At 40.7% G+C, this 12,728-nt stretch overlaps 1 protein-coding gene and 1 long non-coding RNA gene across 4 annotated transcripts in view; both read right to left on the reverse strand.

Moving 5' to 3' along the window:
- LOC117959032 overlaps positions 1-2,998 on the reverse strand; it is a 16,903-nt gene extending 13,905 nt beyond the window's left edge. The window contains exon 1 of the long non-coding RNA XR_004659859.1: positions 2,858-2,998. This is a non-coding gene — a long non-coding RNA (uncharacterized LOC117959032). The remainder of the gene's footprint in view (positions 1-2,857) is intronic.
- The window catches only part of LOC117959018 (WD repeat-containing protein 7), a 137,022-nt gene that overhangs the window by 55,162 nt on the left and 69,132 nt on the right, over positions 1-12,728 (reverse strand). For all 3 annotated transcript variants that reach the window (XM_034895852.1, XM_034895853.1, XM_034895850.1), the window contains one exon: positions 7,558-7,671. In XM_034895852.1, coding sequence (XP_034751743.1) covers positions 7,558-7,671 — 114 coding nt within the window. The remainder of the gene's footprint in view (positions 1-7,557; positions 7,672-12,728) is intronic.

A 12,728-nucleotide genomic window follows, 5' to 3' on the forward strand; every position in this document is an offset into this window, starting at 1 on the left:
TGGAAAATGGCTGCAATGAAACAAAGAGTGAAAAATTTAAAGGGGTCTGAATACTTTCCGTACCCACTGTATATTAAAGTACAGTCTCCACACCTGTCTCAATGCGTAACATTAACGCATTTCTTTCGGATTATTATCTCTGTATATTATACATATTTGTGCACAGTCTCTGGTGTAAGAGAATCTTCTGCTGTAATATTTATATTTTACACTTTTGGCAGTACTTGCTTTTTATTTTTCTGTTCCTATGTTTACTGTTATGCACTAAAATACCAAGGCAAAATCCTTTTATGTAAAAAAACAAACAAACAATTGTCATTCAACCTAATTCTGTGATATTTAAAAACCCAATGATTATAAGGCAAGTTCTGAAGTTATAACGACTGGGATCTGATTGATTCACTATGATTTGTTTTACTAAGCACATTTATGGACGTTTATTTGTGATAGACATTGGAGAATATGATAGTCACACTGAATGCTATATCATTTTTCTTTTTCTTTTTTTAGAACGGGGGTCTCTAAGCATGACTGGCCGAGCGACAAGCTAGTGGCCCACCAGGCGCTAGCTGGCTGTCGCGTCATTTTATGCAGCTTCTCAACTCTGAAAACTTTGGAGAAAATGATCAATTCGGCATTCATTTTCGCAAGATTGCCTTTATTAGAAATCTTAACTGCCTAAAACGTTCTCAGACGGGAATTTAGTGATGAACAAGATGGCGAAATTGTTAAAATTGTCCCGTTTTTGGTGTGTTCATGAACCAGAAACCCGACCCTTGTTGAATGCCAAAATGAATGTTGGGATACGGGTGCTGCCAAGTTCATACAAGTTACCAACCAATGGACCCTCGGGAAAATGGGCAGGTCAAGAACTTTCCCGGGAATCTTAACAGTTCTTGATGAAATGCAAATTTGTGTATTGGGACAGCACTTGTATTAACAAGTGTCTTGGGATGACGAGATGACGTTTGACAGGGACACAAGAACAGAGAAGTCAATAGAAGAACACAGATTGAGTTCCGTGTTTTGCTCAAGCTGTCTTGCTTCCGGGTCTTCCTGCCTTGTGGATTATTTTTCAAGTAAGTTTTTCCCTACCTTTTGGACATTTTTGGTTGTAGTTTTGTTAATAAATTCCATCTATCTGCATTTGGGTCCAAGCCTCGCTAATTCCGTGACAGATCCATGACAGAGCCATGACAGATCGGTGACATTTTGTCAGCTACCGCTTAATTTGACTGTCACGTGTCATACCACACTGTACCATAGTACAGTACACTACCCTACATGGTACTGTCTTGCCTTGCTGTTTCTGTAAGGAACCACCAGAAATGCATTCCTGTACATTACATTTAGACAATAGTTTCACTCCGCTGCCTGTAATATAATAGTATTCCATGTACCAGCTGGGTCCCTTACTGTGTAAAGCAAAAGAAACCCAATCATCAGAAACAATCAGAGCGTTCGGAGCTGCAGCTCCGACCATTTATCTCTCCATACGTTCAATCTGTTCTGAGGAGAAATGTGATCTGACCCAAAGCACCTCCAGGCTCTGATATTAGATTAGCAGGGGAGGCTAGCATTTCAGCTAACCAAATCACAACTGGGCTAATGACACCGTGAGGTGAGGGTCAACCTGACCTTTAACATTTGACCTCTATCTTCGCTGCTATGGAGCCCGCACAAGGTTAGGACTTTCCTTCCTTTCTCCAAACAAACACAATGAGGAACTGATGCCAAATAGAAAGCAAGACTACTGCAATTATCTATATATAGTATATTTCTACATGTTGTGGCCAGGAAGGAATGCACTCATATGTCTGCAACGCTCTGAACCCCAAAGGAGACAAAATGCCGGCCAGTGTGTGTGCGCATGCGTGTGTGTGTGTGTGTGTGTGTGTGTGTGTGTGTGTGTTTGAGGGAGAGGGTGATGGGGCTGTGTCCAGCAGGGACCTTTGACCTGCATGAGGTCACCACCTCCATCCGAGTCAGAGATGAGACACTTTCTCAGTCTTTCCTCTAGTGTAGAACTACGTTTCTGTTCCACGTTATATGGATATGATCGGGTTTTAATGCAACACTGCAATTAACAATGTTCTTGTGGCCGGAACAATGGGGCAAAATACAAAAGTATAATACAAACAAACAAACAAAATATATAGTAGATATAATATTATAGATAGATAACAGAGAAACTTCAAACTTTTAAGCTTTATTGTCATTTGTTTCATCTAAATATGAATGTTGATAACGTTAAAGATAGTGAGATATTTGCGACAGTTGCATTTCTAGTGATGAATCAACAAAAACACATTTTATTTCTGCTTTCGGGCAGACATTGAGGCTCCGTCTCAAATTGCCTTTTCGACTAGCTAGCTAGAGAGTAATATCCACCTGCACATCAACAAACTAAATAAAGAGTGATTGCCAGCTGGCTGATCATTTAAAACGGTTGTGATATACATCACTGGTTACACACAACAATCCCTACATGTTTAAAAAATAGGGGAGCAAATGCGAAAGTGTCTTAAACCTGCATTCTATCTCATATCCAGCTCCACTGGCTCCAAAAAGAAGTCTGTGTAAATAGAAGTCTATGAGAAAATAATTCTCACTTGATTTATTTTCCCAATAAACAATTTCATAATACGTTTATGGCCTAAATCCCTAATTACAAGTCTTCTTCAATACAGCCAGATGTTCATTTTGTTAATTATGTTTCCATTTATTTTAAAATAGACATGGCGTGCAGAGCTGTCAATCATGATAGAGGCTTACCAACGCTTATCCATGGCCCTGTGCACATTAAAATAGCCGTGAACCTGTTTTGGGGGTGTTTCTTTGACACTCCCTTTTCTACTTCTTCAAAGTTAATTGGAACACTTTGGTTGCCTAGAAATGTCTTATTGAGGTTTCCGCCAACCAACCAAGCTAGCTAGCTAGCTAGCGCTAGCTGGTAACTCAGAAGAAAGTCTGATGATTTTTTACCACTGACAGTTAACACAAGAACATGGGGGGGGAGGGGAAAAGAAAATAGTAGGCCAACACAAATACGGACTGAAAAGGAATAAAAACCACGTGCTAAATGGAAGGGGGACATCATTTAATGTAGGCTACTGACGTACAACCATGTCACGCATTGTAAAGTTATGTTATGAATAAAATAGATATATTACATAACTGAGAGCCAAATTAGGGTAGATTTGGAATCATTTACAGTCCCGTAATTGTCTTCAAATGTTGGAAAGCTTACTTCCCCATTTAGATGTTAGTTTCTTTTTAACTGTGATGCCCCTGCCCCAGTATCAGTCATAACTACAACAGATAACTTCTGAAATAAAATTAAAATACAATTAGGCCTTTATAAAGAAATCTCCTGCTACCTTTACCTGGCTGGATCCTCACTAACACAGGCCTCTCTGGTGTTACACTGAAATCTGTGAACCGTCAGAATATGTTACTACAGCGCCGTCTTCCTGCCGTGAATCATTTTGTGACTTTGGGGGAAAACTCTGACCCAGACAAAAGCATTGATAAAAACTATATAAAAAATAGCGGTCTTTTCACGGTTAGTCACATTTGCCTTTACTGGTCATATATGGTCATAAGTTACAAAATTACACATTTTCTTAACCATTTATTTAAAAAATGTTGAGCTACATTTAGTAACTTCATTGTTAATTTTCTACCCGTTTTATTCCGTTCACTGTGCATCATTAGTGTGTTTCATGAATTCACTGTATGCATTACTCAATACACTTCGTTTGTGTAACCATCAAAATGTCATACCAATAGAGATTTAAAGAGTGTGTGCGTGTGTGTGTGTGTGTGTGTGTGCGCGTGTGTGTGTGTGTGTGTGTGTGTGTGTGTGTGTGTGAGATAGAGAAAGAGAGAGGCGGAGGGTGCTGTGGATCCTAATGACATCCCCTGACACTGCTAGGGACATAATTATAGCACCGACTGTGTGTGTGTGTGTGTGTGTGTCTTTGTGTGTGTGTGTGTGTGTAGGGAGGTTTTGCAGCTGTGGCACCAAGCAACATTTGTTGTCACCTGCACAACATCTTGAACTCTGTGTGTGTGTGTGTGTGTGTGTGTGTGTGTGTGTGTGTGTGTGTGTGTGTGTGACAGCGGAGACAGTAGACTGAGGTGATGAGTCTATCTCTGTGGTAACAGCCTGCAGCCAAGTGATTCCGTGGCTGTCGACATCTCTGTCCTTTTTCCTTTGTCTCTTTTTCATCTCCTCCTTTTTTGTTTCCTCTCCTCTTCCCCTTTCCTTTCTTAATATCTATTATTTATAATTATATTAAAAATAACACACACACACACACTATATATATATATATACTAATACCAAACATATTCCTACATGGAGTTGGGATTTCTGAACGTGAATACATTAATTGGCTTTTTTAGAAATAAATGCTGAAAATCAAAACGTTTGATTATATTAAAACAACTATCTTTAAAAGGTAAACCTTTAGGGAAGGAAAATGAATTTTTGGAAATGTTGAAAAATGTGCACGATTTGAGAGTAGCATCTCCTCTGTGCTCCGTCTAAGCTCTCGCCCTGGCCTCAGGGTTCCAACTTGTCCACTTGGAGGAGTAGAGTAGATGCAGCGGGGCAAGGAGCGCGTCATTGGTTCTTTCAAAGCAGGGCAGTGATTGGAGGGAGTTTTTACAGAATTACAGCATAATGGATCTGTTTTTCAGAGCCGAGAAATTATTTGGAAATAGTTATCACCTGCCTTTAAGTGTGCGGCTGTTTCCCCGGTTCCAGAAACAGTACATCCTCATTTATCTTGTTAAATGGTTTTACCAAAAGAGGAGTTCACAAACTCGCCAGAGGAAGGAAAGATAAAGAAAGGAATGATGAAAGAGAAAGCCAGTGAAGCCAAGAGTGATAGATGAAAAGTTTTAAAACTCCATGAGTATTGTCCACCGCGGCAGAGAAGATTCTGGCTCTGCTTTGGGTTTGTGATAGCTGCTAACAGATTCCATACTGCAGAGACTGAGTGGGAAAAAAAAACCCTGTTGTCAATAGGAGAAAAATGAGCTGTGAGAAATGATATATTGTCAGACACATCTGTGGTATTGACTGGTCTGATAGAAGGACGGAGGGAGGAAAAGAGATGGTAAGACAGTCTTAGAGCCATTTCTACAGCATTTCTTTTTAGAATAATAGAGTTAATTCGGTTTTATTTTTCTGTGATTTCTGAATCCATCATAGTTAATGAGATGATGATCAGCTGCTGTACGGTAGGAGAAGTTTCCAGGCATGAAGCTGGTGGAAACAAAGCCACTCAAAAGGGAAAAATACCCCTAATCACTTCATCTTGATCAACGTATTCTCATGCACAGGTTTGTGTGAAATCGTACGAAATTAGGCAACCGCCGGCTAGTCACGTGATGAATGGTCACATGACCGTTTACCTTTAGTGGTCTTATATTTAGCCAAGAAAACGGTACTGGGAGCCGGGGAATCAGCATCATGAGCCGTCTGCTGTTTCTGTGGCTGTTGCCAGTTATGTTTAGCCCAAAAATGGGGATGTATGCAATAAATACGTGGAATTCATACAAACTACGATGCTTTACTTTTCGTAGCTCTATGTAGGAATGGTTCATGAGAACAGCCTGGGCTCATCTATCTATCTTCGTCTTTCAGGATTAAACTTTCGGGGGAAATGTGACAAAAGATAAATGGACTGGAAAAGAGTGTGCGTGTTTGTGTGCGTCTGTGTGTGTGAACACTAAACTGCTTTTAACACCTTGCAGGTCACAGTACAGTGACATTACACATGGGCTGTGTGGCACTGATTTGAAAACAGCCACACTATGAGTAACTAACATTCACAGTCACCAGAGCAGAACTCCTAAATTCAGGGACACATAAATGATAAATTACCTTTTAATGTCTCTTATATCAAACCACATGAGGCTCCACAGGTCACTGGGGAATACGATCCCTTTATCTTACTACCTTTATCTTACCGGCGAGCCTGAGTGGTCAAAGCACCGGCTGTAAAGTGGTGGAACAATTTTATTTTCTATACATTTTTATTTAGTTATTTTAAAGCTTTTACTGGGTGGCAAAATCAGGACAAGGTGTGTCTTCATCAGCCATAACTTAACACAACTCTTCTAACACTGGATTTTCTCTTGTCTATTATTTTGCTAAGAGGAAACTCAATAAAAAGCCATTTGCCAACACTGAACATCCAACAAAAGCCAGACACTATATTGTATTAACTTGCTGTGAGCTATACATTCATCACTTCTAAACAGAGGCAGAACATCACCTAAAGCTCGAACCTACCATGGGTCCTGAGAATTAAATGTACTGCTAATTCATAACATTAGAAACATTACCGTCAGCGAAATATCCCCGCAAATAAAAATCCATACTTCAACGTTTATCGGCCAGCCTCTAAGCCATTATGGAAATGAACATATTCGTTAACGATAATAATGACGAGATGAGAGGACCGTCGTCGTGACTGTGGCGATATCAACATGCAATATTGTTGACCAAAAGAAAACAACACCACAGTGTAGCTGTGGTAGCATGTAGTACATTGCCTTTTTTTTTTTCACCCTTACGGTTATGCAGACGATTGCCAAATCTACTGCATGTGACTACTAAAGTGTCTAGCAGACATAAAGGCCTGGATGGCTCTTTTTAAGTTTTGATGAGAGGAAAACAGAAGTGATGGTTTTTGGTGGCACCACTGGGATCCCCCCCCCCCCGTTAATTTGGGTTCCTTGGCCCAATACATAAAGCCAACCATCACTAACTTGGATCCTTATCTTAAACTGGACAGATTAGGACAGTTGTAAAATCGAGTTTTATCCAAATGAGGCAGCTGGCCCAAATAAAGCCAATTCTTCCAAGGGATCTCTTTGAGACAGTTATCCATGCCTTTGTCACCACTAGGCTGGATTAATGTAATGCCTTGCATGTGGGGATCAGTGGGTCCTCAGAGGGTGCAAAACGCTGCTGCGCGTCTTTTAACTGGGACATGTCAAACACAAGCGCATTTCCCCTATTTTGGCCTCACTCCACTGGCTGCCCATGCATTTTAGGATCCATTTTAAAGATAATTTTTTGGGCATTTTAGCCTTTATTTTAGACAGGACAGCTAAAGACATGAAAGGGGAGCGAGAGGGGGGATGACATGCAGCAAAGCCCCGCAAGTCGGAGTCAAACCCGGGACCGCTGCGTCAAGGAGTAAACCCCTATAAATGGACCCAAGCTCTAAAAACTGAGCTATCTGGGCTATCCACTTGGTCAACTTTGGTTGTTTTAAAGTGCTCTATAACTGAAGTTTGATTGATTGTCTCTCTGAACACACGCATGCATGCACACCATTTGCTCAAAAAGACTTCTGTCAAGAACGAATAAACTAATAGAGTTAGAAATGTCGGCTACAACATTGTTTCAGCCCGTTTCACAATGCAACCAGGTGTGTGTGGGTGTCAGCAAACTCAGGCTAGATCTTTCCAAAGTTGTAATTATTTTAAACTATTTTTAGTTAATGTTATTTCATACATCGTATTTCATACCTGCTGTGATGTCATCATCCGTGACGTCCATTTCTTCTTCAGGAACCTTCGTTTCTATTGGCTGAGCCTCTGGAGGAGGCGGAGCTGGAGGGGAGGGCTCAGTGCTCGACCCAGCTAAAGAGTGAGAAAGAAACATTTTAGTAAATATTAAATATCATCCTGCATTGTTGCGTGAAACAGACAGACAAAGTGTGTGTGTGTGCGTGTGTGTGTGTGTGTGTCTGTGTGTGTGTGTGTGTGTGTGTGTGTGTGTGTGTGTGTGTGAGAAACACAAAAAAAGCGGCTCTCCACTTCTCACACAACCTACGCATGTTATTCCTTAAAGGAGTTTCCTACTTCTATAACAAATTTTAGTTTTAAAAACATCAGACAAATACTTTGAAAAATAATTCCTGGTCCTTCGGCCCAGTGGGGAGGCAACAATACGCTGGCTGAAAGCCTGGGTCCAGGCATGACAGGATGTTATCAGGCCCCAGTCAATAATGTGAATGAATTCATGAACACTGTGTGTAGGAAACACAGCACAAATCTCCTAATCTAAAATATTCAGTCACACGGCTGTATTAAGTAACACTACCACACAAGGACAAAATGTATGTCGATGACTCTTCTCCCGTCAATGCATGTGTGCGCATATGTGTGTGCCTGTGTGTGTGTGTGTGTGTGTGTTGAAAGTAAGCTCATCCCACCAGGTTTCTGTGTTGATCCTTATTATTAGGCAAACTATCCTGGTTAAGTAGCTCATAAAGGTTTATTGGGCCCGCTTATCTTGAGAATGAATAGAGACACACAAACAAACAAACACACACACACACACACACACACACACACACACACACACACACACACACACACACACACACACACACACACACACACACACACACACACACACACACACACACACACACACACACACACACACACTATATTTAGTGTTTTCATTTAGCCCTTATCTCTCCATTGCCAATTAAGAGTGGCTTTTCATTAGCCCCTGGGTTAATGAATGAGTCTGTGCTAATGAATGAAGCGACAAAAGGTAACAGAGCCTTTGCTGGGCTAATCTCGGCAAAAACAACCTAATTATTGAATTACGGTACACACAACGCATACACACACAGCTCCCCAGTGCAAGAAAACAATAGCCCAAAAAGGGCTTAATCCTCCCCAACAATAATACAAACATCGCACAAGAGTTCATGAGGATACCTTGAACACACACAAAAACACTGTAATTACACTGTGTGCAATTACATTGATTAATCCTGGTTAACAATGTGCATCATGTTCCAATTAACCTGCATCCCACACTGACACCTTAACATAATGGCTCTCTACAGCTTTATATTGCACGCGCGCACACACACACAAACACAGGTTGTTGATTATCTATCTAAAGTGATACAGACTTAATTGAACTTAATTAAAAAAAGAATTGATGCTTCGCTGATTGGCTGTTGTGTCTACATAAACATGGCTCTCTGTCAGCTAAATTTCATGCTGACGTGAAGCACATTGGTGTTTAGTGCCGAAGCAAATCATCACCTGTAAAGATACTTGTGATCAATTATATTTTCTGATTGGCTGCAAGAAGCATGAGGTGGGATGTGTTCATTTAAACAAACCCCAATCTTTCTTAAACCCCAAAAAAAATAAAAAAATAAAAAAAAATCGTATGTATTGTGACTTTTTTTGCAATAGTTTCGAAATACATTCTTTTTTTATAAGGTACGCTGGTCGTAAAGTGCAGAATGGTCCAATATTCTGCACATTGCTGATAGGTTGCTTTTTATAGATGAAATTAAGACACTGTAATAACTTTCCAGTTATGAAATCTCATAATACAAATATGAGCAGATTTGGCTAGATCTGGTCTGTATGTGTTGTTTAAGGTGGATCATCTTACACACACACACACACACACACACACACACACACAATAACTCAACTGTCCTAGGCAAGGGAATGAGGAGGAGAGCGATCCAGGAGCAGAGGGAGGGGGAGCAAGGGTGGATGACGGGGGGGGAGGAGTAGGCGTTCTGCCTTGCTCCAAGGTCAAGCTTGTCATGTCAGCCAAGACACATAGCTCCCAGCATGCCTTGTTAACCTCCAGGATCCTGTCCTACTCCCTACTCTCTTCTGTCTGTTGCTCTCTCTCCTTTAAAACATGTACCGCCTGTTCTTTACTCTTCTTCAGTTTTTATTTCCTTTTTTCATTTGGATCATTTGTTCCTTTTCTTTATTTTTAATTAGGTCCCTTTGCTTTTTAGCATTTGAATTATTATTCATTTTTAATTATCTTGGGAAAACCTTTCACCATTTATACACATATTTCAGATATATCCTACCTATTTAAATGTTTCTATATGTTTAAAGACAACAATATATGTATATGTATTATTTTTATTCTGTTTTATACATCAAACAAAAACTAATTTATAGGATATAAATACACTATATACAAGATAAATATAGAAGAAGAGTATAAGGCCATTTAATTTCCCCTTCATCCACCCAGCTAAAAAAAAAAAGCTGAAAGAAAGGAAAAACGAGAATTGAAGGGGGGACGGGGAAATAAAGATGGAAAGTATGAAAGGTTAAAGATGGACTGGCAAAACAGTTAATTAAACGAAAATGAACAAACTGGAGAATTAAAACTAGGGCGAAAAGAAATGAGATAGGTGCTAAAAAGAAATGGTTGGGAGGAGATGAGAGAATGACAAGAAAAGCAAAGGAGTGGAGAAGGGGAGGAGGCAGGTATTTAAGAACAGCAGGTTCATGAGTTAAAAAAAACAGGGCGGATTGAGGCAGATAGTAAATTAAAGACAGACAAGAGAGAGAGAGAGAGAGAGAGAGAGAGAGAGAGAGAGAGAGAGAGAGAGAGAGAGAGAGAGAGAGAGAGAGAGAGAGAGAGAGAGAGAGAGAGAGAGAGAGGACATGGTGACTGCTGCAGAGTGATCAAAGAGCCAGCCTTAAACACACAGTTTGACCCTTAAAACTGTGTGTGTCCATGCGTGTGTGAGGGTGAACAATGCGGGGGACTATGTTTAATCAAGAGTGTGTGTGAATATGAGGGTGTGAAGTGTGTGTAGAGCCCCTCTCTGTCCATCCAGCCCCCCCAAGTTGACTCCTTTTCCCTGCACAGCCTCGCAAGCTCTCTCCCAGGCCACCACTGCCCCCTTTCTCCCCCCCTGCAGCTGTGGAAGTCTTCCACCCCAAAGATTAAATCTCAACTCTCATGTTTTATTGTTTGTTAGTATTTCTGTGCAGCATGTCCAGACGGAGAGGTTGGTAGGCACAGTTTTGAACTGCTTTCAGTCGTCAATGTCCTTACTCCAGCTCCCTATTTAACACAGAGACATAAGAGTGATATTTATGTTCTCATCTCACTATCAGAAAGGATTTAATAAGAATATACTGAACCAATGTTTTAAGGGGAAAAGCAGCTAATTCACAGATCAGTGATGAAAAAGAGGATGCGTACAGTTAATGTCTTTCCCCTCTGAGTGCAGGTTAACAACTCCAGCTCGCCCTGTTTCCTTTGTGTTAAAGCCTTTTAAATGCTTCCAGGAGAGCTGAAAGGTCACGGCCACTCCTCTGCTTTGATAGTGTGTGTGTGTGTGTGCGTGTGTGTGTGTGTGTGTGTGTGTGTGCGTGTGCGTGTGCGTGTGCGTGTGTGCATGCACGTGCATGCGTGTGTGTGTGGGTGGTCAGCAACAGTGGGACTCAGTGACATTTCCTCTCACTAAAAGCTAATGGATAAACACAGGTGTCTTCATACAAACACCCACCACTCTGGTGCTGGAGTGGATGAGCTAAGAGCGAGAGAGCGAGAGAGAGTGAGAAAGCGCGAGAGAGAGAGAGAGAGAGAGACTATTTTATGAAAGTGTCAACAGAGTGAAGTAGTACCAATTAGTCCACGTATGTTACACTGATCATAGCATGTGCGGGACAATTGAGTAAACATGTGAGAGCTACACTATAAAGAAAAAACATGTACAAACACTTTTGCGAGATCTTGACTTTGTTTTGCAAGATCTTGACTTTGTTTGACGAGATCTTGACTTTGTTTAGTGAGATAGCGAGTTCTATTTGCAAGATCTCGCAAATTCAACAAACAATAAGGCTAACCTAGCTACCGCACCAGCATGTAGCACACTAGCTAGTATCTAGCTAGCTAGTAGCACGACATGATTACGTCTTCTTGGTTGTCTAAATACATCAGTTTATTTTGATATTAATATTTATATATTTGCTCTGTGGCGAACTCATGAACTGGCTGTTTCATTGTACACAATATGTAACGGTAAACATTGTGTTTTCATTGTTCCTGATCTTTTACATGCGCATCAAAATAAAGAAATATAGATACTAGCTAGCTACTAGGGTTAGCCTGCCTGCAGTCATTGACATCAACAGTCAACGACAACGTCTATTAAAACACTTCACTTGGGCATGTATTATTTGGTAATACTTATCAAAATGAACATTAGATGTAATTAGACAACCAAGGAGATGTAATCATGTTGTGGCACTAGCTAGCTAGAAACTATCTAGCGCGCTAGCATCCTAGCTAGCTAGCTACCACAGCTAGCTAGCTAGGATTTGCGAGCTCTTGCAGATAAAACTTGATATCTCTCAAAACAAAGTCAAGATCCCACCCCCCTGGATTTACTGCCTCACAGCGCTCCAGCCTCAACATCACACACTGTAACTCATTCAATTATGTGTACACTGAGAAGAAAGATACACAGTTGAAATCATCACAAACAGCTTGCAAACTAAGAATGAATATATATTCAAAGACTATTTGAAAAGCTTTGCTGTTGTAAGATTCAGAAAATGTGTACACATTCAAACCATTACTGCAGTGCCAGTACAAAACCGGGCCAAATGCTGGCTTCCTATATTGCTGCTTACAACTTTATCCTGAACCATTCTACACCAAAATTACTTGCAGAAGGCCCTGAAAGCACTTAATATGCAACTCAGGGGCGTTTCCAGGACTTACAGTTGGAAGCTTAGCCCGGTACAATTTAAAAAACTGAATGAAATGCAAAACAGCTTGTTAATAGCCAGGGTATGTCCCATTAGCTGCCCAGTTTGTAGTTGTTAGATGGCACCAAAATTCGGCCTAATCATAACTGGCCAAGCAACCCAAAGGCCAGGGT

Source organism: Etheostoma cragini, chromosome 16 (genome assembly GCF_013103735.1).
Source record: "Etheostoma cragini isolate CJK2018 chromosome 16, CSU_Ecrag_1.0, whole genome shotgun sequence".
Classification (NCBI taxonomy): domain Eukaryota; kingdom Metazoa; phylum Chordata; class Actinopteri; order Perciformes; family Percidae; genus Etheostoma; species Etheostoma cragini.